General features: G+C 42.1%; 1 protein-coding gene across 1 annotated transcript in view; it reads left to right on the forward strand.

Moving 5' to 3' along the window:
- Pdfr (Pigment-dispersing factor receptor) overlaps nt 1-19,742 on the forward strand; it is a 373,916-nt gene that overhangs the window by 243,245 nt on the left and 110,929 nt on the right. Inside the window, exon 4 of the mRNA XM_068228235.1 lies at nt 3,624-3,784. Within this exon, the coding sequence (XP_068084336.1) occupies nt 3,624-3,784 (161 nt within the window). The remainder of the gene's footprint in view (nt 1-3,623; nt 3,785-19,742) is intronic.

Raw genomic sequence — 19,742 nt, forward strand, 5'->3', positions numbered from 1 at the left:
CTGGCGAGCCGAAGTCCTCGGACACATCCCGGCACTAAAAGCCATACGCCATTTCATTTCATATTTACTCTTTTCCAAAGGATGATTTCTTTGTTTGCCGTTGGAAAGGGCCATTCATGTCGTACATTATTTGGCTGGGTTGGACGAGAATGTATCTGTTCATAATTTTCATGTATACTTCCTTTGTAACGGAAGTGCTATTCGGATCTGTGATCGTTTTAAGAATTCATTGTAGTTTCAAACACTGCATTTACATTAGCGCTAACGATTCCTGCTGTCTCCCTTTGTACTAAGAAGCTGTGAACACTAAACAAATAATTGCGTATTATTGTTGATCAGCTGGGCTCATGTTAAGACTAGACCACTGTGGCTGGGGTAGATTGACGTAACTGTGTAAATGCGGTCAGCTTACCTGTCAAGCGTACGTCACAGTCAAGCGAGAGAACGAACACACTCGTTACGGCAAATGGGGAGAACCGTTCGATTTCTATTATCATTACAAAGCTTTCTTCGCTCCATAGCTAAATGGTTAGCGTGCTGGCCTTTGGTCACAGAGGTCCCAGGTTCGATTCCCGGCAGGGTAGGGATTTTTAACCATCATTGGTTAATTTCGCTAGCACGGGGGCTGCGTGTATTTGCCGTCTTCATCATTTCATCCTCATCACAACGCGCAGGTCGCCTACGGGTGTCAAATCAAAAGACCTGCATCTGGCGAGCCGAACTTGTCCTCGGACACTCCCGGCACTAAAAGCCATACGCCAAAGCTTTCTTCGCACCATTTCCAACGAATTGTTGACCGGTGTACAGCATTTAGAAGAAACACTGCAATCACGAGAAAAACCTGGCCTCTTCAAATACAGTATTCGTATGTGATTTATACTGCGCTTGATATTAACAGATATGGTTTTTCTGATGATGATGATGATGATGATGATGATGATGATGATGATGATGATGATGATAATGCTTGTTGTTTTAAGGAGCCTAACATCGAGGTCATCGGCCCCTAATGGTACGAAATGAGATGAAATATTATGACAAATTAAAAGTCCAAAATCCTCCACTGACCAGAATTCAGAGGGTGAGGACGAAGAATGAAAGGATGGATATAAATTTAAAACGATCAGTGGATCCGACCCACAGTGCCTCAGATGCACAGGAGCTGGCACAAAACAATAGTATTACTGACCAAGGGACTGCTTCTATACCACGATGCTGAATCGATTACGCTTGTAGCCGAAACGGGTCCAAAATCTAGATCATCGACCCCTCATAATGGTAGGAAAGTAGAACCATGCTATTCGTCATTTGGCGGTACTAATCAAAAGTAGCGTAGACTGGCGGCATTCCACATATTATGGTACTATTCACAGGTAGTGTAATGCGCACATGTAACACAGTCCTATGGTGCTTCGCACATTGCGGCGCTATTTTTACAGGCAACACAAACCTATGGCGTTCCTCACATAAGTGAACTAACCACAGGGACCCGAACTATCACGTGGTATTCTTCACATAGTTGGAACTAAGCATAGGCAAGGCAGAACCATGGTGTCGCTCATCACATGGTGTTGCTCATATAGGGGTACGAATCACAAGTACTGTAGGACCCGCCTCCTGATTCACACACTGTCGCTACTAATCACAAACCTACTGCGTACCTAACATAGTGGTACTACGCGCAAGTAAATGCGACCCATGGTGTTCCCTGCGTGGTGGTACTAATTACAAGTAGTCTGATGGTTCTAATTTGATCATCCCTTGGTCGCCCCTTGTAGTCGCCTCTTACGACAGGCAGGGGATACCGTGGGTGTATTCTTCACCTGCGTCCCCCACCCACAGGGAGTTGTGTGTTTGGTCCGCGAGAGGTATTTTATTTCCCTCAAGTCCGCCGGCAAGCCGGTTAGAACCCACCTATTCGCCACCTGGGACGCGCCACGTGGGAGTATCACCTTTCCCCCTGCTGCGCCTGCGTAGTAGGTTCGTGGAGACTTACTTTTGATTGTTACCAAAGTATAATTCACCTCCCATATTGATAAAACCCCTGTGAATACCCATGACAAACATATCTATAGGTACCATTATTTCTAATAAAGGAAAGTATCTGCGAGGAACTTTTACACCATCATACGCTATTTTTTATTTCTTTTTTTAGCGACTATACAAAGATACGGAGTTGAAGCATGCGAGCTACAATTTGCAATTTCTTGGATGAGAATGACAGAATTTAAAACCTCTACGATCAATTCAATAAAACGTAACACATAATTATGTGTGATTCTGCGCTTTGTCTAGTGTTTTCTTACTTTCGCTTTTCATTGAGTATCTATAAATAGTATTTAAAATTATCTGCAACCATTCTTTTTGGGAACGTAACCTACGACAGTATCATGCGAATGAGGATGATTCGCTTTATATTGGCGTTGTGCATTATACCTTTCCGATATAAAAGACTGACCTCATAGTACGAATTTTGCACGGTCCACTGCCAGCACAAAGAATACTTTTCTCCCCACTGGCTCTCTGAAGTGAGATTCGGCAAGGTCCTTTATTTTCATTAGTTTCTTCCAACATTTCGAACTCAGGTATCGCCGCAATGATCGAGCCTGACTAGCAGGTCTTCGCCTGGCGTTGACATCGCGGCCTGTGACTTAACAACGTCTTTGTGGTTGAATAACATAAGCTCATCGCCTGCCCACCCGCTTACTATACTGTGTGCCCAGCGTGAGCACCTCTGGTCTCTGCTTGATGGCCGGCTTCTTGCCATTTCTTCCACGCTTGTCATGCTGCGCTGGGATCTTAGAAGACTTACTTGCAAAACATAACCCTCCACCTCCCACCTCATTTCTAACTCATATGTCTTACAGCGTCCGTTTGGCACTCTGCCACACCAGATCACTTATCACAATCTATTAATTAGTTCGTATTAGCGGTATGTGTATTAAAAAGGCGTGCAACTAACAGCATGTTTGTGGAATGGTCCTCTTATCTTGGCGCGAAGATATCATATAATCCTTCTCTCTGTGTATATCCGTCTCGGTTTACGTTGCTAACTTACTGGCAGCAGGTTGCCCATCTTCATGAATTATAAGGGGCTGGCGGGTCACAAACTTAGCTTTGCGCTAACACAGGTTAGTTTTCTCCGACGCCAGGACAAGAAATGGCTGACCGGGAGAGTTGGCCATGCGGTTAGGGGCGCGCAGCTGTCAGCTTGCATCCGTGAGATAGTGGGTTCGAACCCCACTGACGGGAAACCTGAAAATGGTTTTCCATGGTTCCCCATTTTCACACCAGGCAAATGCTGGGGCTGTACCTTAATAAAGGCCACGGCCGCTTCCTTCCCACTCCTAGCCCTTTCCTATCGCATCGTCGCCATAAAACCTATCTGTGTTGGTGCGACGTAAAGCAAAGTGTTAGAAACAAAATTAGAAATGGTTGGAACTAGAAGGAACTGGCCTTAGTCATATGGGTCTGATATGCAATTAAAGAAAAGGCGGAAAACCACTTACAGGGCTGCCAACAGTAGCGTTCGAACCCACTATCCAAATATACAACTACATGAACTAAATTGCACACGCAATATGATTGGTAATTAATTGTTTCTTGCTTATCTTTTTTTACAGAGTTTGCCTACAAGCGGTGTTCAATTGATGGGCGTTGGGAAGGACGTACGGCTGGAAAATTTTCCTCCCCTCAGGGCTGGACCAACTATACCCCCTGTTATCGACCAGAGGTCCTGCAGTTAATGAGAAAGCTCTTTACTGGCTCTGATGAGACAGCTAAGGTAAATTCTAATCAGTTATTATTATTATTATTATTATTATTATTATTATTATTATTATTATTATTATTATTATTATTATTATTATTATTATATTTTCGTGTGCCTTCCGAATTCAATCAACCCCTTTGGTCTCAGTGGGGGACCTCACCTCAAAGCCGCCATTAGGACCTATCCGGGAACTACCTTGACACAATCAAGTTACAACCAGCAAGAGCTCACAAGATCAAAGGGGGTCTTTCAGGAACATGAACCTAGAAGGGAAAGCGAAGATTAAACCTTTTTCACTGCCACATAATTATTTACGTGGGTAGTAAACTAATGACTCGTCAACTTAAAATGTAAATACACTACGGTAATTGAATACAAAGACAAATAAAATTCGATTGATTAAATACAACCTTAAGTGTAAATTTCTTGGATAAATGGCGATATATTCAATGGCAGAATTGCATTAAAGATGTCTATACATTTTTGGAATAATACGCTTTTTCCAAAACATTTTTCTCTAGTTCTTCTACCTATGCCCTTGTGTTTTAATTTTCATATTCTACTTGGTGAATTGCTTTAGACTTTGATACCTATACAATAAGGCTGATGACACACGGAGCGGTTTTTGCCGAGTCGGCAGCCGCGTCGGCCGCCGCCTGTGATTGATACACAGAGCGGTTTTTGCCGACTGTGACGAAACCACTGCCTGCTCGAACTGCATCTAAAATGACTGCTTACAAGCAGTCATAGGGTGTGTATCGAGCAGGCAGTGGACAAAACACATTAGTGAGCGTGACGTTAGGTGAGGAAGCTAGCTAAAATTACCGAAAAATAAAGGATTGTTCTTATTCTTATTCGAAAAGTCTACTTACTCTATATGTCCTTTTACGTGTATATTATTGAATTTCAAAGATACTTCATGATATCTAATACAAGAATACCTACCAATGATGCAATCGCCGCGTAAATTCAGCCACGCCCGACTAGAGTGAAGCATCAAGTCGGCCGTGATTCAGCTGAATGTATTAAATCTATGGCGCTAGAGCGCGCACAAAGTCTTCAAAACGCTCGCTGCACTGCCAGCTACACGACAGGCCGAGTCGGCAAATCTGCCGCCTGTCGGCGAGCACCGCTCTGTCTGTTTCATCCCATCTGATACAATAGAAACATGCGCCGACTCGCCGAAACCCGCTCCGTGTGTCATCAGCCTAAGGATATTTCCCCTGTAAAGATAATTTGTTGGATGGGAATTGTATTATTCGTTTATTTCTAGTATTATAAGCAATTATAATTTACTTACATGTCCCTATAGTGCTCAATGGTCTGGTAAACAATGTTCGGATGTAATTTTATTTCATCTTCCTTATCCCGGTGTGTAAATATGGGGCGTCTAATATCTGGCTGTCTGGAAGTTGTTTTCCCTTTGTTTGTTTTATGTCACACAGACAGATGTTGAAGCAACGATGGGATAGGAAAGGGCTAGGAGTGGGAAGGGAGCGAGTGTAGTCTTAATGAAGGTACAGCTCCAGCATTTGCCTAGTGCGAAAATGGGGAAACATCGGAAAACCGTATTCAGGGCTGCCGACAGTGAGCTTGGAAGGAAAGAGCTGTGGTGTTAAGTTATATATAAACCCCCGCATATGCCTGGAGTTGAAGTTGGAAATCTACGGAAAATCATGTCGATGATGACCAGCGGTTGGTATTTTAAACTACCGTAAGTATATTATTCTCCTAATGATGCAGAATGTACCCGGCGTGGGTTGGTGGGGAACGGAGGAGTGGTATAATTCATTCACGATATCCCTTACCTGTCGTAAAAGGCAACTGAAAGGGGGGTGCCTACAGGGACTCTTAATTTGGAAATTGGGTTGGCGACCATGGAGCCTCTTGCTGACTGTGACACTGCTTCCATGTTTTTGTACAATGTTCCTTACTTTACAGTTTACACGTTCCAATCTGATGTCCCTTGATGAATTCTTGTTCTCTTGCAATCCCGGCGGAATTACGGTTGATGAGGCCATAAGATACTCATTTTCACGCCCTTCTACGCCGTTACCTTCCTTTTACCAATACACTTATTCTTCAAACACTCAGACATTTTTCTGATTGGCTTTAAGAGAGGATGGTTGCATTGATGTAAGTTTACTCCCTCTTAAATCCATAATCACTGCCACCTCCAGCAGGTTGAATGCATTTCGTTATAAATATGTGCTGAAACAAAATATGAGTCACTGCAAGCTGGAATGTGTTGAACTTGAACACTTAACAAGCAAGCGTTCCGAGTGGTGACACCCAGTTCAAGGTAGCCTTTGAAAAAGAACAACTACGCTAGTTGCAGAAAACGCGAGATGCTATAAAAAAAAAAAAAAAAAAAAAAAAAAAAAAAAAACTGGACGCACGCACCAGTTTATAAAATGCAGAGAACATCCTTCAAAGTGTAGTTTGTCGGTATCACTTCGACTATGGCCAGTGGTTAGTATTTCAAACCACCTGAAGTCGATTACTCTTCTCACGAGGCTGAATGTACCCCCATGTGGTTGGGTGGTACAGGGGTGTAAAATTGATACACGATATCTCCTGCCTGTCGTAAGGGGCAACTGAAAGTGGTACCCCTATCAGGGGCTCTTAATATTGGGAGTGGTGGTAGTGGTGGTGGTGATGATTATTGTTTTAAGAGGAAGTACGACTGGGCAACCATCCTCTATATAACACTAATCACAGAGAAAAATGGAAGGAATCCGACACTTCGAAAAATGAAGGTATCAGCCAAAGAAAGGTAAGGGCCACGAAGGGCGTGAAAATGGAAGACTCCCTAGGATTCGCAAACCTAATATCGTCGGGGTCGGAAAAGAACAAGAGTTGACCAAGGGAGGTCGGATAGGATAGATTAAAGTGAGGAGCCTAGTACAAGTAAGTGGAAGCAATGTCAGGACTCAGATCAGGGACCTGTAGGCTCCAACCCACGCTCCAAAGTTAAGAGCCCGTGGGGCCCCTTTTAGTCGCCTCTTACGACAGGTGGGGGATACCACCACCCAGCGGGAGGCGCAGACTTAGATCTGTCTATATGTTGTATATATGGTAACAAAGTAAGGTAAGGGTTATTCTGTCCGAAGGCAAGTCTGAACCTCTGCAGAGGTGTTCCTGAGCCGGAGTTTACGTGCGGTAGGGGGGCCAGTTCCTTTCCGCTCCTCCATTCCCTTACCCCCCACCAACAGCGCGTGGCAACCTATCCAACTCCTGACTACGCCCAATGTTGCTTAACTTCGGAGATCTCACGGGATCCGGTGTTTCAGCACGGCTACGGCCATTGGCGGTAACGAAGTATCACTATTTATTTCTTAACACGTTTACCGTCCAGGGTTGGTTTCTCCCTCGGACTCAGCGAGGAATTCCACCTCTACCATCTCCTGAACAAGAGCCTTGTGGGGGATGGGACGATTTGAAGACTCCCGAGGCTGAGTGGACCCCATTCCAGCCCTCGCACCACTTTTCAAATTTCGTGGCAGAGCCGGGAAGGTAGAGGTGGTGATTATCGTTTTAAGAGGAAGTACAACTAGGCAACCATCCTCTATATAACACTAATCAGAGGGAAAAAATAGAAAGGATTCGATACTTCGAAAAATGAAAGTATCGGTCAAAGAAAGACAAGGGCCATGAAGAGCGTGAAAATAAAAGACTCCCTACCCCTCGCAAAACTAATAGCGTCGGGGTCGGAAAAGAACAAGAGTTGACCAAGGGAGGTCGGATAGGATAGATTAAAGTGAGGAGCCTAGTACAAGTAAGTGGAAGCAATGCCAGGATTCAGCTGAGGGCCCCGTGGTCGCCAACCCACGCTCCAAAGTTCAGAGCCCGTGGGGCACAGAGCCGGAAATCGAACCCGGGCCTCCGGGGGTTGGCAGCTAAACGCACTAACCATCACTTCACAGAGGTGGACAAGATTTGCAACTACCAGATAAAATAAACATTTCACAATTCAGTGGCAAAAACTGGTTTGTATTTTAGTAAATATCTCATAGCGCGTAGTAGTGCAGTTTGTAAAGTTTTAAGTTTCTTGTTTAATCGTGTATATTTTTCAGTGTTTTCTTTTTTCTTGTTAGGGAACAGGAAGGATTGCAACAACTATCGAGGTATCTCATTGATTAGTATACCAGGCAAAGTATTCACTGGCATCTTGGAAGGGAGGGTGCGATCAGTTGTTGAGAGGAAGTTGGATGAAAACCAGTGTGGTTTCAGACCACAGAGAGGCTGTCAGGATCAGATTTTCAGTATGCGCCAGGTAATTGAAAAATGCTACGAGAGGAATAGGCAGCTGTGTTTATGTTTCGTAGATCTAGAGAAAGCATATGACAGGGTACCGAGGAAAAAGATGTTAGCCATACTGGGGGACTATGGAATTAACGGTAGATTATTAAAGTTAATCAAAGGCATTTATGTTGACAATTGGGCTTCAGAGATAATCGATGGTAGAATGAATTCTTGGTGCAGGGTACTTACAGGGGTTAGACAAGGCTGTAATCTTTCACCTTTGCTGTTCGTAGTTTACATGGATCATCTGCTGAAAGGTATAAAATGGCGGGGAGGGATTCAGTTAGGTGGAAATGTAGTAAGCAGTCTGGTCTATGCTGACGACTTGGTCTTAATGGCAGACTGTGCCGAAAGCCTGCAGTCTTATATTTTGGAACTTGAAAATAGGTGCAATGAGTATAGTATGAAAATTAGCCTCTCGAAGACTAAATTGATGTCAGTAGGTAAGAAATTCAACAGAAGTGAATGCCAGATTGGTGATACAAAGCTAGAACAGGTCGATAATTTCAAGTATTTAGGTTGTGTGTTCTCCCAGGATGGTAATATGGTAAGTGAGATTGAATCAAGGTGCCGTAAAAGTAATGCAGTGAGCTCCCAGTTGCGATCAACAGTATTCTGTAAGACGAAACTATCTTTACATCGGTCTGTTTTCAGACCAACTTTGCTTTACGGGAGCGAAAGCTGGGTGGACTCAGGATATCTTATTCATAAATTCGAAATAACAGACATGAAAGTAGCAAGAATGATTGCTGGTATAAACAGGTGGGAACAATGGCAAGAGGGTACTCGGAATGAAGAGATAAAGGCTAATTTAGGAATGAACTCGATGGATGAAGCTGTACGCATAAACCAGCTTCGGTGGTGGGGTCATGTGAGGCGAATGCAGGAGGATAGGTTACCTAGGAGAATAATGGATTCTGCTATGGAGGGTAAGAGAAGTAGAGGTAGACCAAGACGACGATGGTTAGACTCTGTTACTAAAGATTTAAAGATAAGAGGTATAGAACTAAATGAGGCCACAACACTAGTTGCATATCGAGGATTGTGGCGACGTTTAGTAAATTCACAGAGGCTTGCAGACTGAACGCTGAAAGGCATAAGAGTCTATAATGATAATGTATGTATGTATGCTTTCCGTAGGCTCACTCTGTACCCCCTTCGAAGTTTCTATCAACTGGAATATTATGTTTGTATGAGAGGAGTAAAACTGGCGTTATATTTTGAATTATTTAATAATTGCCTGCTTCAACGAAAATAAATTCCACAGACAAAAGCCAGGGAGCAACACAATGTTACTGACTGGATAATTCGTAAGCAATGTTCCCTTAACTTTTTGTATACTGATTTGTGAAATTAAATGATCAGTGATTCTGATAGTTGTATGATATCCAGGCATTGATCGGAAATGCGGGAGACAGTTTAGACCAACGTTCAAAGACAATACGGGAATCAATTAGGATACCATTTAATCCGTAAAATGCGTGAAAATACTGACTTATAGATGGCTTCAAAATGTACGTATTACTCAAAAAATTTCTAGCGCTATCTACTGTAACAGTCGTCTTTAAACATGCCATTGTAAAAAACTTTCACATCAAACAGAACCTGTTACTGGTTGTAACAAACCAATACATAGCAGGTTTATATGGAGATTGAGATCGATTTGAGTACACTTACCGTATTGAATACGATCCCCGTTTACATATAGTAGGCTACTTGATTATCGTATTGAATCCGCCAGGCAACATCGACGTATAAGAACGGTGCAGAATTGTAGTAAAATCTATATCACCTCTTAGAATTTAAAAACGCCAAATTCAGTAGAAGCCAAGGAGATAACTTTCAGTTTTGAAAGTATATGTGGTATTCCAAATGCAGTTGGTGCAATAGATGGAACGCACATTCCAATTTTATCCCCAGCAGAAGGTTATCGTGATTTTGTTAATCGAAAGGGCTGGCCGTCTTATAATATGATTGCACTTGCTGATCATTTATACAGGTAAATATATTTACCGGCTTATTATATTTGTTATTTCGACATAACTTTGATGATGACTATGATTTCGTAAGAATAAACATGGAGTGTCTAAGCAGTCATTTTCAATTCGATTTCAGTACGATCCGCGTTTACATGGAACTCAATTCGGACCGAGTACAATCCTATCCCAGATTTTACCTATCGACCTTGAGACTCAATCCGAACCGAGTCCCCGTTTACATGGCGTTTTCAATACGGAAAGTGTACTCAGATCGATCTGAATCCTGCATGTAAACGTACTAAATCTAGGACAGACCAGGACTCGGGCAATAGTTTCCATTTCAGTACGTAACGTTTCACTACTGACACTAATTTTAGATCATACAAGACATAATACGTCGTTATTATTTATTTCAGACCGATCAGAACATATGTTATTGATACTGATTTTCAAGTGGATAAGACGTAACCTCTCATTTATAGTAGCAGAACCAGTCATTGGTCATTTCCTTAAAAGCACAACGTAATCTGTGTATAAAAATGATTTACGATTCAACAAAACATAACCTATCACTAGCAATTATTTCTGATCGAACACAACATATTCTAAAACAGATCTTAATTTCCAATCGAACGTAACATAACCTGGCATAATATATAGTAGGCTAGCGTAACCTGTCATTGATAGTAACTTCTGATCGAACACAACGTAACATCATTAGCTGGATGTTTTAATCTAACATATTCTTATCTGCCCCTGTCAGTAATTTTCAATCGAATGTAACCTGGATCAAAGCAGCCAATGCAAATTCCAGCGAAACACGGTACAGTGTAAAGTTTCCGTAGTAGCAACGCCCTTCTAAACGTGAAGTAACTTGATCAGAATAAAATATTTCGCTATATTATAATGTCATGTAAATCGGGACGAACAGATAATATTCAAACTATGCAGGTTCTATCAATTCCATACTTCAACCAGAGTCGAATGCGATCTTCCTGGATTCTAAGATATTCACAAATTAGATTGTTACAACAAAAGTCGGTATCATAACATCAAGTGTTTGAGAAATTCACAGACCGGGCTCATTAAAACTGAAATGTGAAAGAACACTTAGTCTCTAGATTCGTTTTCTATCCCAATCTCAATTTTAGAAACACAATTCTTCAATGAAAATAAACTCCACACACAAAAACCATAGAACAACACAATGTTATTGAAAGGATAATTCGTAACCAATGTTACGTAGGACGATATTGGGATTACTGAGGCTACGACAGAGTGTTTACAGAGCGCTATGCTTTCTAGTATGATCCAGGACAAGTTTGTTATTTTCATCCGTCTGCCTCAGTCTCGTCCTTGCAGTATAATGGTGAATAAAATTCCCAGAAAGGCGTAACAGTAAAATATCCCGAAAGAAATGCACCGTATTCCTTTGCTTTCTGCCTCATTAAAATAATTAGTCTCTGGCATACAATTAAGGCGCATCTTTTACTCAAGTATAATACGAAATTTATTACTTTTAAAAATTCAAACAGGAAGATGTTACGTCTACATTGTTTTAATCATGCTGAAATACTTAAAACTCACTATTTCCATTTAACGTAGGAAGACGAACTCGACACTCATACAGTAGATCCATCCGAACACGATACACGAACTTGTATGCACTCCGAACCACACAACAAACCGAACTGCACACATGTGGACACCTGTCGAGAGTTCCAAGCCGCAGTGTTGCCAAATGCCAGTTGCGAGTTATCCTTACACTTTCAAAATTAGATAGAAGTTACCCAATTATTTTCCATCGCAAGATGTTGACAATATCTGTAAAAACATTATTAAACTTTGAAAAATATGTCTCGGCTTAGAAAGCCCTCGAAAATTAGGTGGATGTTACTCAATTATTTTCCATCACAATATTTCGACAGTGTCTGTAAGAACATTATTGAATTTTGAAAAATATCTCTAGACATAGAAACACTAGCAGAAATATATAATCTTAATAAATTAATGTTGCTTCTTATACGTACAGAACTCAAACGTATAATTTCCATACACTATACCGTACGACGAAATTGGGTTTACTGAGGCTAAATTGACCCCTGAGAGGCCGACAGAGCGCTATGCCTTTTAGCATAGCCCAGGACAAGTTTGTTCTTTTCATCTGTCTGTCTCAATCTCCTCCTTGGCATCGACGATATGAAAATAAGAGGTCTGATACCACTTTGTATGTCAGTCCCCGTGCAAGTGATGTCAAGGAGTTGATCATAGTGTTAGTTGATATACAGAAAGTTTAATAATAATGTTACTGTCTTGACGTCCCACTAACTACTTATGACGGTCTTCGGAGACACCGAGGTGCCGGAATTTTGTCCCGCAAGAATTCTTCTAGGTGCCAGTAAATCTACCGGCACGGGGCTGACGCATTTCAGCACCTTCAATACCATCGGACTGAACCAGGATCAAACCTGCCAAGTTGGGGTCAGAAGGCCAGTGTCTTAACCGTCTGAGCCACAGCCCGGCTACTGACATTTCAATTGTCTTGGTAAAATAATAATATAATAATAGTGTATGGCCTCCAGAGTGGCCTGGTGCAGGTCTTTCGATATGACGCCCTGTAGGCAAACTGCATGACTGTGAGGATGGCGCCCTCTCTAAGATGAACTCTAATGCTGAAGACGGCACAAACACACAGCCCCCAAACCAAAATACACTGACCGACAAAATTAACAGAGCACTTGAATTTTCAAAGGAAATGGTATGTTAAATTGTGCAACGTTTGTTTTATTAGATATTATTTCTTCTTCTTAATCTGTTTACCCTCCAGGGTCGGTTCTTCCCTCGGACTCAGCGAGTGTTCCCACCTCTACTGCCTCAAGGGCAATGTCCTGGAGCTGCAGACTCTCGGTAGGGGATACAACTGGGGAGGATGACTAGTACCTCACCCAGGTGGCCTCACCTGCTATGCTGAACAGGGGCCTTGTGGGAAATGGGAAGACGGGAAGGGATAGACCAGGAAGAGGGAAGGAAGCGGCCGTAGCCTTATGTTAGCTACCATCCCGGCATTTGCCTGTAGGAAAAGTGGGAAACCACGGAAAACCATTTCCAGGATGGCTGAGGAGGGAATCGAAACCCCCCTCTAGTCAGTTGACCTCCCGAGGCTGAGTGGACCCCGTTCCAGCCCTCGTACCACTTTTCAAACTTCGTGGCAGAGCCAGGAATCGAACCCGGGTCTCCGGGGCTGGCAGCTAATCACACTAACCACTACACCACAGAGGCGGACAGATATTATTTAATGTTGAAAAATTCCTTAGCAGACAAATTAACCCATACGTACTACAAAAAAAAAACGTAAAATTAAGCGATTTCCTCAGCGGTGCGGAAAGTTGAAGGGCTAAATGGCCCGAAAAGGTTTCAAATTATGAGTCTTGGACAGCTCTATCAAACAAAAAGAAAATCAAAATCACTTTCTGATTAAATGCAGTTTCTGAAAAACAGCCTGAAATCGCTTGTTTCTTTACAAGTTTTCTTTTTTATTAAAATCGTAGCCAAATCAACGTATTTGCTTTATTCTTTCTGTAATATGTTCCATGGTTAATACCCTCGGGGGATTTTTTATTTTTTAAAATGTCCGTACCGAATGTTGTTATAAGGGCTTAGGCGAAACTCTTTATTGACTCTCATTAGCGCTCGTTGTGGTGCTTAAATGAAATTCTTTATTGACTCACATTAACGCTCGTAGTGGTGCTTAAGTGAAACAATACACTGAGTCACATTAGCGCTCGTAGTGGTATAAAAAGGCAAACTGATAATCTAATCGACGATTAAGAAAAGGATTGCAATATTTAGGAGTAAATAAAGAATATATTCTCACATGCTATTATATTTACCTAAAATTCGTAGCTCATATCTCTAGGATACATCTACTGCTGGGCAATGGAGTACTGCATGTTGGTGAGGGAGTGATATGTGATATGTGAGTGAAATATAAGCAAGTTCGAGTGAGGGTGTAAGGTTTGGACGACTCGCGCGATGCAGTCAAGCGTTCTGGGTGTGAGGAGGTGTTAGCAAGTGGAACAGAGTGTTTTAAGTGGGGTAGGAATCGTAATATTGGTTACACGTGGGTCCGGGCAAACTGTGAGGTTAAGCACGACGAACTGCACATCGACTATCTGAACAAAGATCCTGCCAATGACAAACAATTCACTTGTGTGGTATCTCTAGGATATTTTCAACATCGAATTGCTGCCTGAAGGGCTAAAACTGTGGATTTTTTCATGAAAATAATCAAAATGATGTTGTCTGTATGTTATTCCTACCCTTAGTTAGATAATTGTTTCATGAAAATAATCAATGCAAACAATATAACGAATGTCTCAAAATTTAATATACCGGTACTTTTTCCTTTGAAAATTCAAGTAACCCATTAGTTTTGCCGGTCAGCGTAATTAACCAATGACGCATAAAATCCTCAACGCGGCCGGAAATCGAACCCGAGACCTCTTGGATCAAAGGCCAGCACGCTAACCATTCAAGCACTGAACCAGTATTTTATGTATTTTGCTCTCGGTTTTACGTCGCGCCGACTTAGACAGGGACTCAGAGAGGTTTCATGACGATGGGTGGAATAATTCAGGCCTAGGACTTGAAAGGAAGCGGCCATGGCCTCAATTAAGGTACAGCCCCAGCATTTTTCTAGTGTGAAAATTAGAAACCTCGAAGAAAAAATCTGCAGGACTACCGATAGCAGGGTTCGAACCCGCTATTTTCCGATTACAAGGTAACAGCTACACGGCCCGAACCGCGCTTTGTTTTACTAGACCTATACAGGGTCTCTCATTTAAACTCAGACCGAACGCAAGGTGTTTGTACTCTAGGCTACGGTAGCTGCAGTATGGGAGGCGCGCGCATGGTTCTTGACCTTGCAAGCAGCCTGCATGTGTTCGACCTGGCAAGCGTCAGTTGCCAGTCTCAATCTCAGCTGTTAACTTGGTGAGACAGTTATAATTGCAACACCGTATTTTCGTATGTAGAAGTTCTGGTTTCATCTTAATGCTCGTGTGAACAGTCACAACTCTCGCTACTGGTGTACAGAAAATCCTAATGGTGTTTATGAAGTCCCTTTATTATGGTGTTTGTTGTGCTGTTATTGCAAAACGAATAATTGAACTTTTTTTTCGAGACGACAGTAAATGCAGAGAGGTACTAAAATTACATTTTGAGGCCGTTCTTCCATCAGTAAATGGAAGAAGAAAAATCGCGTGAGTGGTTTCAATAAGGTTCAGCCCCTGCTCACACAGCAGAAAATTTCCTTCTTACAATCTCGGAAGTGTTTGCAGACAGAGTGATCAGTGCTGGTCTATTTTCCCCTCGCTCTCCAGATCTAACAGTGTGTGATATTTATTGTGGGGTAAACTGAAAGAAATCGTGTATCGAACAAATCCTCATTCATTGGAGGAACTGAACGAAAACATTACGAATGAAATCAGAAACATTACAGTGGCAGAACTCACTCGTGTCAGCTAGAATGTGGTTACCAGATACAATGCCTGTATAACCCAGGAAGGATGACACTTCCAGCATCGTTTATAACAGGGGTTTCCAAAAGGCGGCCCGCGAAGCCATTTTTGCCGCCCGCGAGAGCACTGTAAGAAATAATGTGAAGAAAAGTCACCAAAAAAAATATTTAATCGTTTGTTAAAAAAACGTATTAATTTTTATACACCATATAGACCCAAGTCAAAACTAATTATTCTTTAATACTAGTTCCTCTTTTCAAGTATTCACTTGTTCCCAATAGATTATTTTATGTTTAAAACATTTAAAATCCAAATTTAAAGTAATAATGTTGTTATTTTTGCATCCCACTGACTACTTTTGATGGTTTTCGGAGACGCCGAGGTGTCGAAATTATGTTCCGCAGGAGTTCTTTCACGTGCCAGTAAATCTACTGACACGAGGCACACGTATTTTAGCACCTTCAAATACCGCCGGACTGAGCCAGAATCGAACCTGCCAAGCTTGGATCAGAAGACCAGCGCCTCAACCGTCTCAGCCACTCAGCCCGGCTCCAAATTTCACTCTTTTATGCATTTTTAAAATAATGTTTTAAGCAATTAAAATTATCAAACCTTCCTTTCAATTGAACTATGCATATCATTTCATAACGGTGCTTCTGTACTATTTGCCGAATTTTACGAAAATTGGCCTATCAAGGGCGGCCCGTGAACAAGCCTAAGGTTTCCAAAATTCCCTCGAGCCCTTACAAATTGGAAACCCCTGGTTTATAAGGTAAGATTTCTTACAAGATTGTATACACGCTTAAAGCAGGGCGACCGCGCACGACATAAGTTCGGCTGAAGAAGCTGCCATAGCGCAAAGTACAAACACCGTGCGTTCGGTCTGAGTTTATATGGGAGACCCTACATATCTCCGTTCGCAGTACTATAACAGCCTCTATGTAAGCTATGACTGTTCACCATGATATTTCTGAGAGGAATGGAGGGATGTTATTATTGCATGCCCTGATCTATAGTTGAATGCTTAGCGGGTTAGCGTGCTAGCATTTGGTCCAAGAGGTCCAGGGTTTGATTTCCGGACGCGTTGAGGATTTTAGCCTTCATTGGTTGATTCTTCTGGTATGGGGACTGGTTGTTTGTATCGTCTCCAGCATTCGAATTAATCTTAGAGAGGGACCCACTCTCGCAGATACTTGTCCCATTGAAAACAAAAGTAACGGAATACGATCAAATAGTCAGACAATTCAGAAAATATTATATTACGAATTTTTTTTCTACTTGCTTTACGTCGCACCGACACAGATAGGTCTTGTAGCGACGATAGGACAGGGAAGGGCTAGGAGTGGAAGGGAAGCGGCCGTGGCCTTAATTAAGGTACAGCCCCAGCATTTGCCTGGTGTGAAAATGGGAAACCACGGAAAACAATTTTCAGGGCTGCCGACAGTGGGGTTCGAACCTACTGTCTCCCGAATACTGGATACTGGCCGCACTTATGCGACTGCAGCTATCGAGCTCGGTACATTAGGAATTAATGTCGTAAATGGGGTAGATTAATATTGTTACTTTGGTAACAAACGATAACAGAAGTAAGGACTGAAGGAGGACTTAAAATGCAAACTACTGTAGCACTACCAAAGAAGACTTCCTTTCTTTTCTCTTTCTTAAAAGGATTGGTTTTCCCGCGGACTCAACGACGGACCCCACCTCTATCGTCACCCGGAGTGTGAGACTTTGGGTAGGGGATACAACTGGCGAGGACGACCAATACCTGGCCCAGGTGGCCTCACCCGCTATGCTGAACAGAGGATGGGAAGATTGGAAGGGGGAAGGAAATGGCCGTGGCCTTAGGTCAGGTACTATCCCGGCATTTGCCTGGAGGAGAAGTGGGAACGACGGAAAACCACTTCGAGGATGGCTGAGGTGAGAATCAAACATCCCTCTACTCAGTTGGTCTCATGAGGCTGAGTGTGCATCGTTCCAGCCCTCGTACAACTTTTCAAATTTCGTGGGGGTCGATGACCTTCGATGTTAGGCCCCTTTAAACAACAAGTATCATCATCAAGCAGCAAATTCGTGGTAGAGATGGGAATTGAACCCGGGCCTCCGGGGATAGCAGCTAATCACACTAACCACTAAACCACAGACAGGCCTTTCTTAAGAAAAGAAATTTGCTCAGCGAGTAGCTTGGGGCGTAGCGGTATTTATTCTCTCTGCCTTATTGTCGTCCATTGAGTTCCAGTCTATAGTTCTTATTCTTTGTACTATAGTTCTGGTTACATGCAAACACAATTGAAGTTCGAGGCTTCGTGCTATTAAGGTATTAATACATTTATTCTGAAAGCACCTCCTCCAGTCGTAGGCAGGCTTTCAGCTTGTGAATATGATAAAAGATTAGAGTAGATTTATTGCGTAGGATGCAGTAGTTATGTGGAAATGAAAAGGTTAGTACAGGATGGGATGGTATGGATAACTGCATAAAACCAGTCTATAATCCAAAGAACACAAATGATCCTTTTACGTTGATGAACAGACTCGTCAGCGAATTTAACAAGGACACGACAATGCGGACGTTCCTGTCAACACACAGCAAGCTTGCCCGAGCGGTAATGCGTGTATTCTAAATGAATTTTGTACGTTGATATTCAACTACGCCAGCTGAATCCGTCCACCGGTCAGATCAGAGCCACATACCTTTGTTACAACGGTTCCGATACGGAATCAAAGAGCATCTAGATGACACATCACCTCAATATTCAATTTGCGTGACAAGACGTGAACGGAATGGAAGACAAATGACCACGCTCCCTTTTGCTAAACATTGCTCCTGGGGTGACTCATTGACGTGAAATTAATATCGACGAACACCAATTTCATGTTTGCTCTTAAGCTTCAAAGCGCCCTTGTTGTAAAAAAGAACACCTTTGATAATTATAAACTGTACAGAATTTTAACGAGAGAGCCATATTTGCTCGTTTGTATGTTTTTCCCTTTATTCTACTCCCGCATTGCAATCTAAAAAGTAATTAAACTACTGCAGTCGTCTGAAAAATTAATACACTGCTTTAAAAAAATCCGAACGCCATGAATGAGCCGTGTTAAGTGTCTCATAAGACAGTTCTTCTTATTATTATTCTTCTATCTGCCTTCTTTTCCAAAGTATTTGGCTCAAACAGTGGAGCATCGACTCAGTTCGGCGGCTTTACGATGGTTCTCAAATTTAACAATGAGATTTACCAGCACACCAAGTAACTCCTGCAGGACAATTTCCGGCACCTCGACGGCACGAACATCCATAAAAAATAGTTACTGTGACATATTATAATCGATAACATTAACTTGTTAATATTATTATTTTCCGGCTCCCTGGCTCAATAGTCAGCGTCTTGGCATTCGCACCAGGTTCGATTCTCGGCCGGATCTAGGGAGTTAAATTGCTTTGGTTCGAAGACTGGGTGTTTGTACCGTCCTCCACCTTCCTGCAACTCACATACCACACACCAGGCTACACTACACCAACATGCAGTTCCTCACACATGAACATCGTTCGAGGATCTGCCTTACAAGGACAGCACTGGCAACAGCCACACGAAATAATTATTGTTGCGATTACAGGAATAGAACCAGCTTTCAATGAACTTGGAAATTAATCGAACATTTCCCTTGATAATTTATTCCATTCTCTAGTTCTTCTTCCCACAAACGAATATTTGTCCCAATTTATCGTCTTGAATTCCAACTGTAGTAGTATTAGTATTTATTGCTGAGCATAACAGGCCTCCGCCCAATACATGTTCTTATTCACATCATGTTACAAATTAAAATTAATTAAAATAAAATAAGTAAATTACATTAAATTAAATTAAATTCTATATCTATATGAGCCTTGAACAACTCCTACTCGGAAGTCCAGTGGCCATGGCATTTCGGCAAACATCATATGAGCTAACAATGGCAATTGACAAATGAAAATGGCATGATAGAATAAAATAGTTAACGTAAGGTTAAGGCATATAATAATAAAGATCAAGATGTCGCAAGTGAACCTACTTCTACCTCCTACCCTGTCAGCATGTCTAATGGAATTATTACTGCATGCTGACGTTATCTTAGCCTCTAAAGTACTGAGTGCCAATCTCTTTCTGTCCTATTTATTCTGTCTACTTCACT

The sequence above is a fragment of the Anabrus simplex genome, chromosome 6 (genome assembly GCF_040414725.1).
Source record: "Anabrus simplex isolate iqAnaSimp1 chromosome 6, ASM4041472v1, whole genome shotgun sequence".
Taxonomy (NCBI): Eukaryota; Metazoa; Arthropoda; class Insecta; order Orthoptera; family Tettigoniidae; genus Anabrus; species Anabrus simplex.